This window comes from Podarcis liolepis (assembly GCF_965112155.1).
Source record: "Podarcis liolepis genome assembly, chromosome: 5".
Lineage (NCBI taxonomy): Eukaryota > Metazoa > Chordata > Lepidosauria > Squamata > Lacertidae > Podarcis > Podarcis liolepis.
In genome coordinates this window covers 37,864,638-37,885,726 of record NC_139556.1, presented here as the reverse complement: position 1 = coordinate 37,885,726, position 21,089 = coordinate 37,864,638, and the positions used below count along the sequence as shown (strand labels likewise).

Here is a 21,089-nt window from a genome sequence, read left to right as displayed (position 1 = left end):
CCAGCTTGGAGGAGTCTATCCACATCAGCAGGGAGTATCCAATCAAAATGTTCTAGCACTGGACCCGAAGACAGTCGAGGGGCCTCTAGTTCTGTCACTGTATCTAAATTGGCAGGGAGGTCACGGCGGGGCAACAGGACTTTCTCCGCAAGGTCATCTAATGAGTCGCCAGGAGGAGCAGGGTCCCTCAAGGCCAGACGGAATCTATCAGGATCCATCAGTTTTCGCGGGCGAGCCCAAATAGGCTTGCCACCTGAGCAGGAGAGGAGCTGGAAGTCAATCATGGCTTTCAGAGCGTAGTGATCAGACTATGGCACTTCCACAGGGGGGAGCCTGATCACATCTATGCCAGCACCAAAGATCAAATCCAGTGTGTGGCCTGCTTGATGGGTTGGGCCCATAACAAACTGGGAGAGCCCCAGTGTTGCCATGGAAGTCACTAGGTCCAGAGCCTGTGAGGAGGGGGCAGCATCGGCATGGACTAAAATGTTTGGAAACTCCAAGGCCCAGCCTGTCGCAACCTCCAGCAGGTTTGACAGGGTGGCTGCCGATGCGCTAGGTGGTCGGTACACCAGCCAGACAGCCAAGTTCTCCTTGGTGCCCCACACGAGACCAACAGATTCAATGCCGGAGATCGCCGGTGGTGGAAGAGCCCTGAAAAAGCAATCCTCCCGGATTAATAACGCTACTCCTCCCCCCCCCCCCGACCCACAGTCCGCGATTGATGGAGGACAGAGAAACCTGGAGGTGTTATCTCATGTAGGGAGATTACTTCGCCTTCCCGTACCACAACACCAATGACAGAGGTTGGTAATCCCTGCTCGCCCTACCCTTGTCCCTTGGGACGGGGCATAGATTGGAAGGGGTTTGAGCATCACTGCATCTCAAAACCCTTCGCCGATATTTAGCCCCACTGCCATTCTTCCCTAGCCCTTCAATAGTGGGAGTCCCAGACCCCATACTAACCTCCCCAATAGAGGGGTAAGATCTCCTCAATAACAAGTCATCTCTGGGCCAGGACTCTTGGGTCAGAATGGTATGGGGAAGAGGTGAAAGTTTGATAGGGTAATTATCCCTAGAAGATAAAACCCAAGCAACCGCACCCTGAGCAAAGAAGGTGTTCAGTCCCTCTGCCAATGAGGCATCAGTCTTAACCATGTTCCTTGTATTGCCCTTGTAGTTGGTTAGGTGCTGCAGCTGTTGCCACACTTGTTTCATGATGTTATCAGCTAAGTAATTTTCCACCTTAAGCTTATACTGCTGTTTTGCTGCCTTAATGCCTTTTTTGAGATTTATTCTCCCCTCTCTGTATATGTCTATATTCCCTGTCTTAAAGGCAGAATCCCGGATTTTCAGGAGTCCTCTTACTTCAGCAGTCAGCCATGGTTTACAGGTGCCATAGAGTCTAATGCATCTCTGTGATGTTACATTATCGATGCACACCTTAATATAGGAGAGTATAGCATCTGTGTATCTATGTAGATCTTGATATTCAAACACGCTCCAATCAGTGCTCTCAAAACAATCCTGGAGCTGACTAAGAGCACCCTCTGGCCAAATTCTAACTGTTTTTATAACTGACTGAATTCTTCTCCTGAGAGGGATGTACTTCGGACATAGAAAAACTGAAGAATGGTTGGATGAGCCTAAGTGGGGGAAGGGGATTGCCCTGTATGCCTGTTTCAAATTGGAATACGCGAGATCTAGAATATTCTGTTCTATAGTGGGAAATTTCACAAACTGTTCAAACTTAGGAAAAAACCATCTTTAGGCAGGCTTGATTGAAGTCCCCTGCCACAACAAGGGCACCCTTTGGGAGGATATGCTGCTGCTCGGAGATGACGTCATACAGCTTAGAAAGTGCCGCACTGACATTAGCATCGTATGGAATATAAACAGCTATAATAATTATGACAGTTACTTCTCTGGGCAAATAAAATGGCCAACATGTAACTGCCATCAATTCTAGATCTGGGGAGCAATACTTGTAAGCTACTTTGCTGTTAACGCACCAACCATTGTATATGTAAATACAGACTCCTCCGCCCCTAGCTTTACCAGAATCACTATTTCTATCAGAGCAATAAATTATTTGATTTATCAGCTCAACTGCCGCATCCGGTACTGCTGTATGTAGCCAGGTTTCTGTAATAATTACCACACAGCTCTCACAAAGAAGCTTGTTTGCTGCCATCAGCAGCTGTAGTTTGTAAATTTTGTGGATGAGAGATCTGGTGTTGGTCAGGAAGACGCTTGGCAGTGCTGGTCTCGTGGGTCTTTTTCGAAGCCGGGTTAACAGACCAGCTCTGCAACCACGTTTTTGCTTTCGTTCTTTTCTCTTTCGCTTCTGTCAGCACTTCCCCCTCCCGTTGACAATCCATAGAGATCCTGGAGATCTTACTATGCAGTTTGGTATACAGTGGGGCCTTTGAAACTCTCTAGTTATCTCTATTTTTCTTGTGAGCCCGATGTTTACCAGTTTTGTGCATGAGTAGGTGAGGTATTGGGAGCTCAGAGCCACAGCGAATGAATGCGCCGCCATCTTGGAACGGAATTCCTGCCCATGACTGCCCATACCTAATTACAGGTAGCAGCCATGTTGGTCTGCCGCAGACGAGGAAAATAAAAAATAAAAATAAAAAAATTCCTTCCCGTAGCACCTTAGAGACCAACTATCTGGAGGTATCTGAAGAAGTATCTGAAGAAGTGTGCATGCACATGAAAGCTCATACCAATAACAAACTTAGTTGGTCTCTAAAGTGCTACTGGAAGGATTTTTTTTTATTTTGCCCATACCTAAGACTGAGTTTCCTCTCCCCCAGTCTCTCCCTGCAGCATTTCTAACAAACAGTTGGCAAAGGTTAGTGAAAGGCAATTTGAAGTTAGTTGAATGCAACTGAGAACACGCTATCTCTTTTAAAATACTGCGCAAGCATACAGTGGGGTTTTGAAATAATGGCATTACAAACTGTTACAAATAGGAATGCAACATTTAGCCAAATAAGATATTTTGATTGAGTGTTCTGTGTAAAAATTGGGTAGCAGATATTTTGAAAATTTAAGCATTTGGAATGTAAGTACCTATAAAAGTATGGGTGTCAGTTGCCTTCTACAAAGAGGCATTCATTCCTCCTCTCTCTCGTGGGAAGAAATTACCCTTCTGAGATAGTGCATACTAAGACACAAGCACACACATATGACACAAGTACACTTAATTTAAAATCAATGGAAAGTTTGCTTTCTTCTTCAGATGTAGATTTTATCAATTAGAATTCGTAGAATAAATCAACTAGGATGCATTTAGGTAAATGACAACCCTAGATATAATTAACCAATGAGGCAGGGCAGACATGGTGCTGTGTCTTGCTTTCCAATTGGACCCAGCCTGTCCTCAACAGCTGCATCAGCAAAATTATACTGTTGGAGCTTCATTTTCTGCTTCTTCAAGCAAGTGAACACACCCAACTGGTGGTGCCCTAGTGCTAACTCAATAATGTATATTTTCCCTTTTTGATCATCATTAGAGAGGAGTGTGGAACTTTTAGGTGCAGGAAACCTGTGTCCCTCCAAGATGTTGTCTGACTACAACTCCCATCATCCTTCACCACCAGCTAGGGCCAATGAGAGTTGGGAGTCAAACAACATCAGGAGACCAACAAATACTCCATCTCCAGTTTAGAAAATGGGAACTTCTAAGCTTTGGAGACCTAGAATACAAACAAGCTAAAGCAGAGTTGGAGGACTTTTTACTTCTCAATTATTCTTCTAATTACACAGGTGCCTATGTTGTGGGTCTTAAGGAATAAGTATCTGTGCTTTTGGGTAAATCACTAAGTGCCTAGGACACAGCAGGATACAAGTCTAAGTCAGTTAGTTTTTTGCATTCTTCATACTATGCACTATTGTGGTGGAGGTAGAAGCTAAAATATTTATTTTTTTATTGGCAAAGGTTGCTGACTACATTTGTGGAAGAAAAAAAATCTTTAAAATGGTACCATTTTTAGAATTACTGTACATTCATGGCACAAACATAAGCATGTCAAAAAAGCAAACAAAAAACACACCACCCACCAGTTTCAAGATATCCTACACAACTGATTTACAAATAAAGGCATAATGCATATGTAGTAAAATCAAGCTTCTTACCTTTTTATCTCTGGTCCTTACTTCCCCATAGAAATCTAGGGCTTCTTGTGCCTTCTGAAATCTTCCTCGATGTAACAAATATGCACAAATCATTACACCAGTTCGTCCCTTTCCCGCTTTACAGTGGATTGCTGCAACATGACTGCCATCTTCACTAAGCCATTGGTCAAGATCTTCACAAAAAGGTTTGATAAGCTCCAGCTGCGGCGGATTATGGTCTTCAAAAGGATACTGTGCAACTATAAAACAGAGTGTACTGATTAGTCAAGAGTCAAATTACTGTTAAATCTAACATATCAATATTAGATGTTTTAATCATTATAGGATTTACAGTATACAAATTACATAAGCAATCATCTATAACAGGCTTGTGCAATTTGTCACATACCATGGCAAATGCAGTCCATCAGGCATTTACCTGCCAAGTGTTTGGGAATCCCAGTAAGGCAGCAAAAAATTAAGTCACACGTGTTCATGGCCTACACAGAGTTTGGTATGTCATAATTTGGTCGTGGAATGAAACAGAGCCAGCCAAAAATCAGTAATTTATATTATCAAAAATTTATAAAGAGACTGCGGTACGTAGAGCAGCCTGTTATAGCCATACTGTTATATCCAAAAAGTCTTCACTACCGTTTAACACAGGGTGGGGTGGGGCTCCTTTTTGGCTGGGTATGCCAGATTTTTATCTTCCTCCATTCCGCGGGTCAACCTGACAGGTGGGCAGGACCCACAAGTAATCGTTTGATGTCATAATGACATCAGGTGACTGACACCTGAGAAAACACAGTGCTTTATGCAAATGACAGACATTGTACTAAGTATCCATACCAGACACTGTACTTAGTATCCATACATGGGAATGTCAGTCCTTGCCAAGTACAAGTCTCTTCCAAATAAATTTTGAATGATATAGAACAGGAAAAATTGATTCATTGAAAAGATAAATTCCTTTCCTAATCATTATTTACTGTCTGGGGCCAACACAGAAATTACTGGATATCAAATTAACAGGAAATCTGTGGCTTGCTACATTAGCAACATCCCTCTCTAATCACTTGCAATCCATTTTGCTTCTTAGTTTAGGAGAAATAATATGAAAGAACAGGCATACCTCTGCAGTTAAATTTGGCGGTGTCATAATGTCTTTCAGCACATCTGAAATAAAAGTTGCAATACATTAACTACAAGTTCAACAAAACTACTCAACAGGGAGAAAATTTATCATTTTCAAATACATTTTTAACGAATACTATATCCATATTAGAAACAACACTTCCATTAAGCTTAATATATACGTTTAGCCAGAAGTTTCAGATGTTCTTCAAGCCATATAAATAGATATGTGGTGCATGTAAGTCCACAGATATGGAAGGGAGGGTGAGTCTGTAACAGTGAGGCATCAGACCCGGATCAGAGAGAACCAAATCCACATTTCCATGCTCTCATGAAGCTCAATGGGTGACCTTCACGCTCTGTCAGACCACCAACTCCTGGCCTAATAAGCCTACTTCAAAAAGTTATTATGAAGACAGATTTAGATGGAGGTTCCCTTTCTATTATATTGCCATATGACATTTTAGAAGATTCCTTTATTTAGTGAAATGTTCCCTTTTTTTCTTTCCTACAGTTTTGGGGATCAATTCTATCCCTACTGGAATGACTGAGAAAACTGAAAACCATACACAGATGTTCCTGTGGGTCTATGTGACCCTGCAGACTACTATGTATTAGGTACTCATTATGTCTACAGATACTTAGCACAAAACTAGTTCTTTAAATTTCTTGTAAAAGAGGAGCATAGAGGGTAAAAACAATACTTTCAAGATAGACAACTTTTTCAATTTCCTTAAGATCACTACAAATGGTACTGTGAATTTAATAGTACCCCATAGGTTTACAAAACCCAATGTATATATTTGGTCCCCAAAAACTAAATGCTGTATTCCGTCCTCCAACCGCAATCAACAGGCTGTTGGTAAACTGCTTTATAATGGTAACATTCTCAACTGGTCAGCAAGCTATTTCTGAATTTTAGATTGAAATCTGCCCTGGTGAAAGGCACATTTTTGAGAGTGCTGGGAGCACCAATTATGGCAGTCATGGAAGGAGCATCGCATAACACGTTAGAGAGACAAAACCACCCCTGACATGCTCATCACGGGAAGTTAGCTATATGCTACTGGTCCTGATTCCTGATTCTGGAGACCACATACACAAAGAAAGAGAGAGATGCTGTTGCTGTTTAGTAACAGGGAGCATTTCTCACTACCGGGGGGGGGGGGGAGAGAATGAGGTAGCCACACTAATCACTTTAAAGATACCTGCACATTTTGCTCCATAATTTTTCCTCTAGGAGGGCTAGACTTTTTTTAAAAAAAATGAAAGCTCAGAGTCTGGGACACCTACTGGGTTGCTGATCTCTGTGCTAGATCAATACCACAGCTGTCATGAAGCCAGTTACTGAGAAGTGTGCAATTTCTTCTAAAGCTAATATGGTTGGAGTTGTAAAAAATGCTTCCATTGCAAGTTGTATATATTATCCAATTTACGAAATTACATTTAAGGAAGCCTATGAAATGCAACATTCTGAATCTACCATGGAGTTTTTAAAAAGGTATTTAAAAGTTCACCATGTACAGTATCCAAGTGACAATCCTAAGTACCACATAGGTAAAACATTTAAAGCCAGTAGAAATAGGTGAAGTTAAAACAAAAAGAAGCTCAGCAAATCAAAATACCAAGCAGATTATTCCACCAAATTGAATTACTATTAATGAGTAACATTCTGGAGAAGTAACAGATATTACAGACTTAAACAATAACATGAACCTGTAACACAAAAAAGGAAGAAAGCTTTGCCACTGATATTCTTAGTTAAAACCAATCATTTTGCAGAATTTGGATGTCACTGTGATTAGTTCCAGAGGGAAAGCTTTCAATTTTCTCTGTGCATGCACAAACTAGGAAGACAGACAGGAACAGTACAAGTCTGAGGCTTGTGTAGGCTTCTTCCTGTAACATAGGGTGGAAAACCTTTTTGGCCCAATGGGCCAGCTCTTTAGCTGATCCCAAACTGCCAGCTAACTTTGACGGAGGGGCATGACAATCAACCTGTCAATCTGATCTCATTATGACAAAAGATGGGTGACAGGTAGGTTGTCATGCCCACATAATGTAGCTGGATAGTACTTCTCAAGTGCCCGACAACCAGCTGTTTGTCAGGCACCTAAGAACTGCAGCATAAGAAGCTCTGCTGCTCCTGTAGCACCGAGTGGTTTGCATTGAAACTGCTGCTAAAACTGAGCTTTCCCCCTCTATTTTACCAGCTGTTTAAATGGAAACCACTTGACACTATTAGAACAAGACTGAGACATGTTGGTCTGATCATATTACATCTGGGTTGAAAAAGTTTTATTGGGTCCTACTGAGTTCCCAGGCACAATTCAAATGATTTTGACCTTAGGTACTTCAGGGATCACTTTCTCCCATATGAATGTAAATTTATGTTGTTGTTTTTAATGGGCAACTGATGGCTGCTGCTCTTTTTATCGGTTTTCTTTGCTCTAGCTGTTACATCAAGAAATGTTACATCATTTCTTTTATTAAAAATCCTAAACATTTAACAACTTGAAAAACATTATAACTTTTAAAAAATGGTAAACTGTTCTGGATTTTAAAAAATCAACTGTTCAGTTGATTAAAAATCAAATTTGGAACATAAGTATCATGTGTGGATATAGTCATTCTTATATAATGTTTTTCTTTATATATATTTTTCAATTGATAAAAATGTTACTCATACAATCTGTTTCTTTCTAGTTTACTATAAGCCCTAGGATCCTTGACATGAAATTTAACTATATAGCAAAATCTGAAAGAATTCAATATATAAAATGTAGCCTGAGTATAGCAAACTAAGGCTTTCCACAAAAGGTTTAATGAAACACATAACAATTTTGCTTCAATGTGACGATGTCATCAAATCAACAAAAGCTGCCTGAATAATTTCACTTTATCATAAGGTTACAAGCTGCAAGGTAGGCATTCTGCCATGTTATTTAAAGCAGCCCAAGTAACATTAAACTGCACCATACCACCACCCTTACAAAATAAGTTCACAATGCTTACATTCAGCATTTTTTCATGTTTAAGTCTGATGAATATCTTTGAGATAAAATAATAAAAAGGAAAAAATAAAAAGGAACTTAACTTCCCCTGTTAGAAATATTTGGGTCAGTATATGTAAGAAGTATACTTACAGATTGTATATCTTGTAATGGTTTTTATGTTTTGAATCCAAAAACCTTAAAGAAAAATACACACAAGTCACGCAAACATATATTTGACATCATTATTTTACATAGTTGCTTGATAAAACGTATCTATCTCCACCTAAATGTTGATATAAACTTTGATGTGTATGTAGTACCTACTATTGCTGCTGCACTTAATTTGCACAAATGTTTCCTCACAATTACTAATGTGGGAAAGTGTGTGAAATTAAAATTGCAGTTTACTCCACAAAGCATTTTTATTGAGAAACTGAAGCAGATGTTGTTCTAAAGATGGCCTTATTGTTTTATGCAAGGGTAAGAATTAGTACTCTTTAATATTGGCATTTAATTTTAGATTTCATAGAATCTGCCTCAGAATAAGGGATTCAACCTCGATTTAGATGAGGAAAACTAAAGCAGCTAAATGAAAGTTAATCACAGACTACATTAATTGCCCAATTCCAAATAACTTGCAAAATAAATGCAACTGAGAAAGTGCAAGCCTTAATCTCATATAATCAACCAATGAAAAACACTGCCTATTGTTCTATGCACACTTTCACTTTTGCACAATTCCCCAGTACTCTGCTCTCACAAAACAGGGAACAAAGCAAGGTCACAGTGAGGAAGCAAACAAGAATTTAGCAAGGGTCCAAACCATGGGTAGGCAAACTAAGGCCCGGGGGCCATATCCAGCCCAATCGCCTTCTAAATCCAGCCTGCAGATGGCCCGGGAATCAGCATGTTTCTACATGAGAAGAATGTGCCTTTTTATTTAAAATGCATCTCTGGGTTATTTGTAGGGCCTGCCTAATGTTTCTACATAAGTAGAATGTGTGCTTTTATTTAAAATGCATCTCTGGGTTATTTGTGGGGTATAGGAATTCGTTCATTCCCCCCCCCCCAAAAAAAAAATTAGTTCGGTCCCCACAAGTTCTGAGAGACAGTGGACCGGCCCCCTGCTGAAAAAGTTTCCTTACCCCTGGTCCAAAACTTAAGCAGAAAGCATTACAGTTATTGGCACTATGCCACTTTTGATATGGCTCTTTCACTTACAGGGTAATAAAGGCCACTGAAACCAACATCCCTGATAGAATTCACCAACTTATTTAGATAGATACAAGTATATCTTGCAAAAACACCATCTACCTTTATGAATCAATACCTCTCAAACTCTTTTTTAAAAACCCTGATACCTGCATATCACTTAAGTATCTGCTATTTCCTTGACCATTTCATGTTTAAAATATGTCAAGAAACTCACTCTATGGTTTCAATAGCAGCCAAATTTTCTCCCTCCCCCGCTCAACTGCATTGTTCACCAAGTAGTCTGATGAAGACTTCTGGAGAACTTGAAAGCTTGCAAAATATTTTAATATGAGCTGTTTTTTGGTTGATCTACTAAAGGTGTTAATATTTTGTGTTTGGTGCTAATATTTGCAATTTTCTTACCTTTACTTTTTGTGTAAAAAAAAAAAAATTAGAATGGTTTTTAAATAGAATTAACTCATATGTGGTAATTCCTTTCTAAATATACAGAAGTGCTCCATTGTAAAGCTATTAGATAACCAGCATATCAAACCACAACTAACTAATAAAAACCTAGGGAACTGCATAGTAGCCACCAATATGAGGACATGCAAGCTCAGTAAGCTATCGTGATGCTCTGCTCCATACATTTTTATCACACAATCAACACCTAACCTTTATTGGCCAGGAACATTTTGTGTATATGATATGTGAAGGAGGTATGTGCTAGAGATTGTGGTAGGTAATGAGAAATTGGACGAAGGTGGAAACACCTGAACTACTTCGTGAAAGGTTGTAATTTTATATACAGATGCAACTGCAACATCCAAAGAGCTCCAAGTGCTCATACATATGCCAGTGCACTGCATTTTTCTACCCCCCCCCCATTTTTAACAGGTGAAAATGAAATGTTGGAGATAGAGCATGGACATTCATATTTCAGAAATCATCAAATTCTCCTTTAACTCAATTGATCTCGTAGAAGCATCTACTTAGCTTAAAGATTAGTAATAGGACTTACATGCTTATATCCATATTTAATATTAGTCTAACATGTAATATGATCCCCCCCCCGAAAAGTGGGTTTTCTTTTAAAATAATGTTTTTATTAAATCAGTGATCTTATTTACCCTAGTTTTAGATGAGTTTCACCTTTCAGCACTAAAATACGATACTTCTCTATCACCAGAATTTTGTGTAGCTGCCTTCCTGCAGCTTTTAGATTATAATGCTAAAATAAATTGTTATAGTCACCCTAGAAATTAGCGAGGCAAACGTTCATTGAAGAGCTGGAGAATTAACAGCCAAACTTGTCAACTAATTTCTGCCTTACACAATATGGCTATTAAGTGCATAGATGAATTCAGAGGTACTAGATTTGCTGAACTGACACCAAACTGCAGAATTATACAAAAAATAAAAATAGTAACGATGAATGCACTAGCTAGATTAAACATAATGCTGATATATTGTCATGTAAAAAAGTAATACTTCAGTTAATTACCTTAAAACTTCAAATCTTAATATTTGCTTTTGTTTCAGATTTGGCAGAGAAAAACACACTGCATTGTAAAAGATACCAAAACATTATTTTAGTTCTCATTTGAATAAAATATGTGATAATCTCAGAAATGGGGAACCCTGTGAAAGGGAACATACAGACAGGGATGTAACATTTTGTCCCCAAGAAATCTCATAATTATACATTTACTCCCAGATGACATTAAGATGCACAGACACAAATTCTTACCTCACAACGTCATCAATATTGTTTCTGTATACTCCTTCAAGTCTTTCTGCAGGAAAACCCATTGCAATTATATTTGGATAAATATCTGAATATTCAAGTTAAGAGAAATATTTACAGAATAACATTGTGAAATAGTACATAAAGTGTTAAATATTTCAAGTAACTATTGAGACTGGACTTAAGCAACCATTTCAGACACTTTCTATAGAGAAAAAGTTCTAGTATTCCACCATCAGGGAAACAACTGTTTGGCAGGCTAAGAAGAACAGGACTGGGAGTACAGAGGGGCACAGGCGGTTGTTTGCCAACCCATAGGGAAGGTCTTTGAGGGCCTTGGATTGCTCACATGTAATCTTAACAATTACTTGGAAGCAGAATGTTCTTGTTTTCAGTAGAAATTAATATCTACCATTTTGAAAGATCAAGCAGTGTAACAACAATATTATATGTCATATAACTCACAATTTTATTCAGTCTACCCTTCAGCTTGAGGGTCAAGAAACTGTTTCATACCCGTGCAGCCCCTATCATCAAAACAGCCACCATGGATCTAGTGATTTATGCATAGCTGACCACTAAGTTTGACTTAGTTGCTCTCTAGTGTTTCCTAGCTGCCAAGACACAGCCTTGCAAGGATCAGATTACTGAAGAGGTACAGAATCTCCACATCCAGGGCACTTCCTTCCCTTCACCAGAACCTCCAAAGTTGCAAGCTTGCTCCAGTCAGACCATCTGTGGAGTACAAACAGAAGCAGTCTGTCCATTTGGGCTACTTCGGCAAGCTCTGAGTATTCAGAGACTGGGTGGCTGCATATGCTGCCAAGAGATATAGAACATCTCCTGTTCCTGTACCACAGCATCATATGCTCCAAGCCTCTCACACACAACACAGGGGAGCAGAATGCAAGTCCTGGGGGCTTGAAAGCTGTCCTTCAGCTCTTTTATATGCATGAAGGTACATATAAATCTGCATATAAACACAGGGAAAAGAAAATGTTCTGATTTGTTAAGATCTAGTCTCTACTCCAAAAGCCATCATCCTGTCTCTCACCAGAATAATGCACTCAAATCCAGCTCACGTTATTTTATGTACTCCAAGTTTTACAATTTGTTAAACTCTCATTGTTATAAATATTTGTTCATAACTACAAAACTAGACTGACACTTGCCTTTCCATCATCTGCAGCAAAATGCACCTACTCAACAGATACCAGCTGTTAGCTCCAGAACCTTCTGTATAGTATATCCATTGAGCCATGATGCTCACTGGATACCTTGGGCCAGTTATGGTCTCACCTACCTCACAGCCTAACCCACAGCATAGGGCTGTTGCAAAGATAAAATGGAAAGGGAGAGACCTGTGTAGGACACCTTGAGCTCGTTGGTGTAAAGGCAGGATATAAATGTAACAAAACAAAACAAAAAAAAAACTTTTGCATGCATGCCACTCATTTTAAACTGATGGCAGCAACTCATTTCACCCAATCAGAGAATTGTGATTATTATACATGGTAGGAAACAAAGCCAGGATCATGAACCATATTTTGAAGTTGGCTTGTTTCCCAAAATCATAGTCAAGTCTAACCAAACAAAAGCAAAAACCTTCACTTGCACCTGCAAGTAAACAAAACAGGTAATTACAAACCAAAATAGCACTTATCCAAGTGGTAAGCATCCATGTTGTTTGGTTGATCATGCAAATTTTTTTAAAATTTGCAACAATAATTCATATAGACACACACAAACTGTGTTATGTAAATAAACAAATACACAAACACCTTGTCCTCAGAAGTATTTTTTTTAAAAAAAATCTTCTACACAGAAATTCATATTGTATGCTTGATAGAAATGAGATTCGTTTCAAGGTAAATGCAGAATTATCTGATTTTATCTTTTTAAAAAAAACAACCTGTACACTATCTTGTATACTAGTAACTTTTGTGTTGGAGTAATTTGCAAGACATCCAGTAAGAGAGTAAGTTCTTCTATTCTACACTTTTCACCAGATTATACATAATATGATTTTAAATCAGTCTTTCACTGATTTCTGCACTTCATTGGGAACTTACGTAAAAGAAAGTGAAATCTTAATTCCACTGAAGCAATTTACATGATCCAAGGTACAGGTATAGTTCAAAAATAATGGTAAGCTACGTTCTGACATTAACATGCCTGGGCCTTAGCCTTGCTGACAGGGGAGATCCCTCTCTGCCCTCCTGATGTAAGGTAGCCATGACGTTCCATTTAATCCAAACCAGCAATGGTTTGCCCTTGCCCTACTAACTAGGAAAGAAAATCTAATTTTTAAGTTGGGGGGGGGGGTTTACAACACGTTGAGAATTTTATTTAAGTATAGTATATACATATATATTAAAAAATAAAGCTAGGGTGGAGAAAGCACATGAGGCCAGGAGTCCAGTAAGGCGCATTTGCATAATTTCAACCATCACGGGCTATACACAGCCTACATTCCTCTTAAGTAAAACTACAGATAATTTTCTATAGGTTCTCAAACTGGATCTTTTTATAGCCATCTCATCCAGGAATTGAAATAGCATAAAATTCAGCAAACAAATAAAAGCCTCACGTTAACATTAGATTGTCAGTAAGTACTGTAATAAAGTATCATATATTTAGCCTGATATACTGTACTCTTATCAAATTACCTTTGCATAAGCACTTAAGCCTACTAAAAGGAAAGGAACCATTTTTCTTGCCTGAAATACGTTTCTCAGATGGCATGGTGGGCTATGCTACCCATTTTTGCCCAAAGACACAAAACACAGACCTTTCTCTGTTCCTTGCTCCTCCATCTCTTGACCAGTCTCTTTCATTACTCATACACAGAACAAATCACCAAAGCAATGCAGCACAGGAGAAAACCTAAGAACATAAGAAGAGTCTCCTGAATCAGGCCAATGGCCCATCTAATCCAGCATCCTGTTCTTACAGTAGCCAATCAGTTGCCTGGGGAAAACCAGAACCTGTGCTGGACCTGAACACAAGAGTATTCTCCCCTTTTGTAGTTTCCAGCAACTAGTATTCAGAAGCATATTGCCTCCAACTGTGAAAGCAGAACAATCCTCCCTACATTCATTCATTCATTCAATTTATATAACACGCTTCATTATAAGATCTCAGGGCAATTCACAAAATTAAGCATTTATACAGCCTGCCAGTCATCCCCAAAATTCAAGGACCTACCATGTGTTCAATGCCTCTGAGAAACCTCTTTCAAGTGAGAGCAAGGGTTCCTTCTCTAGAGGTGCTAATATATGGTATGGTGAGATGCACTAAAGCTAAAAACCTCTCAGTGGGAACCATGCGACAGTTGCCTATTAAATAACCTGCTGGAGGACTTCCTCCCCAAAGCTGCCTTTGCTGAAGAACATTTATCAATTCTGTAATGCCTAATGAATGCTGTTGGTGTAGCCTGCATAGCCACTCTGCATACCTTGCAAAAAGGCGCATTTGCTGAAAAAAGCTGCTGAAGTTGTCATGGTTGAATATGCTGAGATGTTCTGGCACAAATAACTTCAGTGATTCATAAGCTAATGTGATGCACGCTTTAATCCACCTAACTAAGGTGTAGCTTCTTACTTTCTATCCCAAGGTGTTAGGGTGGAAAGAGTTTGTTTGCCTCAGTAGTTTGTTCTATTAACGTATGCTCTAATAGCTCTTCACACATCTAAAGAATGCCAAGCCTACTCATGGAGAAGTGGGATGAAACTTTGGTAATATCAATTCTTCTTGTTGCTGCAAAACTGAATTTATTTTAGGCATGTCCTTAGAACCACCCTGCCTGAATGTTTTCCTACTGAGAGCTGATACATCTTAAACTCTAGAAGCAGGAGAGACAGGGAACAGCTAAACAACTTTCTCTTCAGAGAAGCTGAGTGAAACAAAACAAACAAGAAATCAGATTGTCTGAAAGGTTAGGAACAATAAATTAATATCGAAAAGTCTTGCACACATCAAGAGACTGCCAAACATTCTCAGAAGGTTAGGATGTGACCATGTGGAGATTCAACAAACTTTGTGTAGGGTATTATTTGCAAAAACTGCAGATACTACCACCAATCACCAATCTGCAGAGTAAGTCATAATGTTAGATGGAACAGGTAATTTAGAGTAACCTTTCCCAACCCTATGTCCCCATACAGTGGTGCCTCGCAAGACGAAATTAATCCGTTCCGCGAGTCTCTTCGTCTAGCGGTTTTTTCGTCTTGCGAAGCAACCCTATTAGCGGCTTAGCGGATTAGCGCTATTAGCGGTTTAGCGGCTATTAAAGGCTTAGCGGCTATTAAAGGCTTAGCGGATTAGCGGCTAAAAGGCTATTAGCGGCTAAGCGGCTTAGAAAAAGGGGGGGAGTGGAAAAAAATCGGAACACTCACAAGACGTTTTCGTCTTGCAAAGCAAGCCCATAGGGAAAATCGTCTTGCGAAGCAGCTCAAAAACGGAAAACCCTTTCGTCTAGCGGGTTTTCCGTCTTGTGAGGCATTCATCTTGCGGGGCACCACTGTATGTTGTTGAGACTACAATTCCCATCATCCCTGACCACTGGGCCATGCTGGATGAAGCTGATGGGAGTCATAGTCCAACAACATCTGGGGGACTCAATGTTGGGAAAGGCTATGTCAGAGAATATGAAAGCAAGGAAAATATAGCCTTTTATTCACCTTGCTCTGGTGGACACCCCCCCTGCCACTTTGGCTGAAAAAAAGTTAAAGAAAGCCTCTGACTGCCTAAACTGTTTGGTTCCCAAAGCAAACCTCAAAGCTCTTCACACATCCAGACAATACCATGCCCTTTCCAAGGCTGGAAAGCAACAGGTTGTAAGGACAAGCTCCTACTGCTGCTGAAAATGGAAGCATGTTTATGAGATGAATGACAAATTTGTGCAAAGAACAACCACCATGACAGACTGAAGTGATGACAACTAGGGGTTTAAAAAACCCAATCTGAGAAACAACAAAGAGACACAGATTTTAACAACTCAAAAGGCAGCTTCTGCAATGCTGACAAGGTAGTATGAAGATGCTGCAGTGATCCCAGCATTCTTTAAACGCAGTTGACCCTCTTTACACTTACTAGGAAGACTGATCATGCAGAATGATAAATGTAGAGCATAGAAGGATACCTGGATGACAGAACTGTACCTACCACTTTAGGTGGGTGGCCTTTAGGAGCCTTCTATTCAACTTCCACGCAGAGACATTCAGCCAAGGCAGACTGGAATGCAGAAGCATACCTTGAGACATGTTCTTCTCAATAGTGGCATTAGTGGAAAGGAGACCTGATGGCTATGGTGAGTGCAGAGCAGTGGTCTAGAATGGTGCCTGCCTAGAGAGTGTTAAGTTTTCTTAACTATACAGGTAACCCACAACTTACGTGCATTTAACTTGCATGCATTCAGCTTTACACAGAAGGCAATTCTTTATTTTTAGAAAATTGAAAAGGAGGCAGAAAGAGGGCAGGTGTCCAGGAAAATATTACTTTGGCAATCCCACCCACCACTGAACCCAAAATGTGTTTTGACTATATGAGATTTTGGCTTTATGCACTATCCCTGGAATGTAACCCCCGTGTAAGTTGAGTCACCTGTACAGGATTCACTCCTTTGCAATCAGCACTAAGCTCTCCCTGATAAAGAGGCATGGAACCTGACAGATATTTGACTACTTGCTGAAGAACCCATTAAGCACTGCACTGCAGGGTCACCTGAAAACTTCAGAATTCTACTGAAAGTATAAGCCAACTGCACTGTTTAGGCAACTAAAAGTGAAAGTGCACAGATGACGTCTTGAGTCAGATAAGCAATCAGCACTGGAAGAAATTCTGAAAGTTGAGCACTTGAATGAAAGTAATGTTCTAGCGCAATTGTCTTCAGAAGCCTATCAGAGTTCCTTGTGGAGCTTCTGGCATTGGCAGAAAAGACAACACACTTCATGGAATCCACGAACGGTGGGGAGTTCCCTTCCTTGACAGCCTCTATTATTATCTTGAGGCTTCACATGTGTTTACATACTTAAACAAAGAAAATGGAATAAATACTCCAAAACATTTCTGGCTCAGTACCTGAACTACAACCGGAATACTGGAATAGATATATCTGCTCAGCATCCTGCAATCAGAGGAGGAAGAGAACCACTAACAGGCAAAAGAAAATTTAGGTAACAAAGCCCCACTTTAAAGTCAGTGAAAGAAAGTAGTATCTTCTCAAACCTCCAGGAAATGGCAGAATATTATCATGCAATAAGAACTTGCACAGTGCTAGTAATCTTAATCTTAAACTGCTATTTAAATGGACACAAAGGAGCAGTATAAGACCCAGAAGCCTTATTTTTGGTTTAATTATACAATATAGAAAGACTCATCTATTTGTCTTTGATTCTAAAGTACTGACATCTTCAAAAACTATCCAGAAGTCTATCTGTCAAAGAAACAATTAAAGCCAATTTAACTTACATTTAAAGTATACTTACTTTATTACTGTACTGTCCATATATACATAGTATCTCAGCTTGCATCTACCATCCTGTGTAAAACCTCAGCCAAGTCACTCAAATTCTACCAAAAACTAAGTACTATCAAAGGTGTCATTTGTTTTAACTGTTTTAATGTTGAATTTTAAACTGTTGTAACCCACCCTTCAGACCTGATGGTGAAAGTCAGATAATAAAAGCTGAAGAAAAATGATGTTGTCGGAAAACACCAGTAAGGTAAAACCTGGAGTGGGGGACTTCTGGCAAGCAATACAAAACACAGATCAGACAAAGACCAGCCACACACACTCACACACACACACACACACACACCGGCAAAATGTATTTAAAACACTAACCACAAGTCTGAGGAGTAGGCAACTGAGGAGTACACACACACCTCTGCTCCTGGTCAAGACAGGAAACAGTCTGGTCAAGAGGAGGAAGGGAGCTATTAATGGACAAAGGTATGTGTTTCCTGACTTTCAGCACAAGAGGGCAGCATAACCCACTATGCCTTGTGTTCACCACCTCTGCACAATGAGATATTCAGCAGTGAAATCTATTACCGTAAATTACACTCCTAGAGATTATTCCAATTTCTACTTATCAAGCTTTCCAAAAAATTGTGGGGGGAAAGATTAACAGTAGCATTGTAGCTTCCAATGAGTATATGCATGAAAGAGCAGCACAAACACTTCTGAAGACTAGAACTCAAAAGTATTATATCTATAGGTACACCTAAAGTGCAGTTATGACCATGAGAGACAACTGCTAATACCTGTGGGCATGAGGAGAAAGACCAGTGAAACAATTTTACTAAATTGCATTAACAAGGAAGCACAGATAAGGAAACGCTACAGTCAAAAAAAACTTTAACTAGCCATCCAGTCTGCAACTTGCGAGGGATAACGAGTCACTGTCCCCAGTCTTAGGTTGCATCATACTTACTCACCCTACCCATCCACTATTGCTGCTATTTTAGGAGTCAGGTGTCAAAGTTAATTGCTGCACTTCTCTACCTTCTTCATATTTAAGGGCCAACTAATATAAAAGTCTGCAATAGAGAACATAGGCATGCAAACATACTAACAACCACAGTTCTATGCTGTTTCACCTAGTTAGGAAAAACTGCAGCACAGTGCTCTATTACCTGTCAGTTCTACCTCAACATTCTATCCCCCATCTCTTTCAACCACAAGTGTTAAAGACTTACGAATCCAGATATCCTAACCATGTAGATTTGATACTGAAGTCCAGTTATCAATTAACCTGACTTTTAAGCTCATGGTGAAGTGTCACAGCAAGAAGATAGCACGTTTATAGTAGGGGTACAATAGTAGAGGCAGGGAAGGATGAAGGAGCAGCAGCACAAAGTATACAGGGTTAGTTAGGGCGGGCAAACATTCCCTGTGTAATTATTTGCAAAGCTGCTTAAGATGTTTACATAGACTAAGGAGCAAACCAGACATCATGGCGGCAAACCAGTGTCCGAGAAATCTAGACATTGCTGATTTCCGGGGGGGGGGGGGTATAGAAATGCAACAAGGGCAGGAAGGAGGTTTTTTCAGTCATAAGAGCTGCCCAGCTGTTCTTCCCCAGGTGGGGCTGTGTATAAAATGGAAGGACAAAAAAAGAAGAAGCTAAAATGTAGATGGTTTTGAAGAATCACTCCAACCTATTGTACTTTTCTACCAGAGACTTACCTTTGCAATAAGAAGTCTAAACCAGTGGTTCTCAACCTCCCTCGCTCGCCCTAAGAACACTAGAAAACAGCTGATGGTCTTGGTGGACAGTTTAATGGTTTTTCTGCCTGTTGTAGAGAGTGTATGAGATATACTGTATAATTTTTTATTGCCATTTTTTTTGTTTCTTTTAAAAGAAGCAATAAAAATGCAATTAAAAATCGGTATGAATATTTAATGGTGGCCATACCAGACCACCTGAATGAAGATCACAGACCATTGGTGGTCCATAGTTTGGAAACCCCAAGCCTACAACTCTAAACATCAGCAACTGCCAAATATTATATATCATTTATCCATTCCCTACTCAATGTGGTGGACTGCAGACTGGTGTCGATTTGCAAGCCATCAGCTACTGGTCCCTGATGACTCTACCACAGCCCAGTTTGGGTGGGACACTTCAGGGACTGGTCCCTGGCTTATTTGAATGGGGAGGGTTTACAGGGTCCACCACATCAGATAGCTTGAGAAGCACTGATTTATGTAGCCTATAGATGTGGACTGATCTCCAATTTACAAATAAACTACTATCAATTTTAGGAGGTTTAATGTAATAAATAATTAATTTATCAGCACTCCTGGAAGAGTAAGAAAAAATAGTTGTCACTGCATAATCTCAGTGTGTCTTAACATTTTTTTTATGCTGTACAGCTATAATGAAAAGAGGTTAAAAGCTTGTTTTAGAAGTGGGAAGCAAGCTACAGTTGAAGACTTATGGCTTATTAGCTATTGGCAGTGAATTTGGTTTTGCTATTCTACCTGATGTCCTCTTTGCTAACATTTTAGTACAAAGTGATGGAATGGGAGAGCAATGAACAGAGCAGGAGGGGAACATGACATCAGAAAACATAAACCCATCTTTCAGGAACAACAAGTTCTGACTGACCAGCTTAAATATGCAAGTATTAATCTCCAGGAAGAAATCTTATGTGCACACCCTTAGTCACATGCCCTATTTCTTTCTCCAGCACTTATCAACCCTGCAAAAACCTATTTGTAAAAGGCCTCAGCCATTGCATACTTTTAAATACCTGGCATTTTAGGAGAGATCTTACTCCACCTCTCTGCAGTTGTCAGCAAGATATAGTTCCGTTCTGGCTGGAGGTGTCCCAAGTAAAACATACAAAATCAATACTCTTATGTTGAAGCTACACAGTACAGCATAGGGCCTGCAGAAAACACAAACTTGTGTCCTATCCACACCTATTTCAGAATACAGATAGGTAGCCGTGTTGGTCTGCCATAGTCAAAATAAAAAAATTCCTTCCAGTAGGACCTTAAAGACCAACTAAGTTATTTCTAGGTATGAGCTTTCGTGTGCATGCACACTTCTTCAGATACACACTGAAGTGTATCTGAAGAAGTGTGCATGCACACGAAAGCTCATACCTAGAACTAACTTAGTTGGTCTTTAAGGTGCTACTGGAAGGAATTTTTTTATTTCAGAATAGTTCCCATTGAATTCAATGATATTTTCTTCCTAGAATTCTTCAGAAAAAGACACCAAAGGATTTATTATCAGTGTGCACTTAACCTCTGAGAATGCTGATCTAGGAGCAGGCCAAGGAACAGCTTTTCCCCCTCAAAGGTATCTTGTTGAAGGAGACCAGCCATCTCTGTACAGCCATTAATTTAAAAACCTGCCTCCTTAGTATCT

General features: G+C 39.6%; 1 protein-coding gene across 1 annotated transcript in view; it reads right to left on the bottom strand.

Moving 5' to 3' along the window:
• Nucleotides 1-21,089, bottom strand: part of PTEN (phosphatase and tensin homolog) — a 53,864-nt gene that overhangs the window by 20,481 nt on the left and 12,294 nt on the right. The window contains exons 2-5 of the mRNA XM_083503169.1: nucleotides 11,203-11,287; nucleotides 8,409-8,453; nucleotides 5,261-5,304; nucleotides 4,147-4,385 (exon numbers count right to left, since the gene is read on the bottom strand). Coding sequence (XP_083359295.1) covers nucleotides 4,147-4,385; nucleotides 5,261-5,304; nucleotides 8,409-8,453; nucleotides 11,203-11,287 — 413 coding nt within the window. The remainder of the gene's footprint in view (nucleotides 1-4,146; nucleotides 4,386-5,260; nucleotides 5,305-8,408; nucleotides 8,454-11,202; nucleotides 11,288-21,089) is intronic.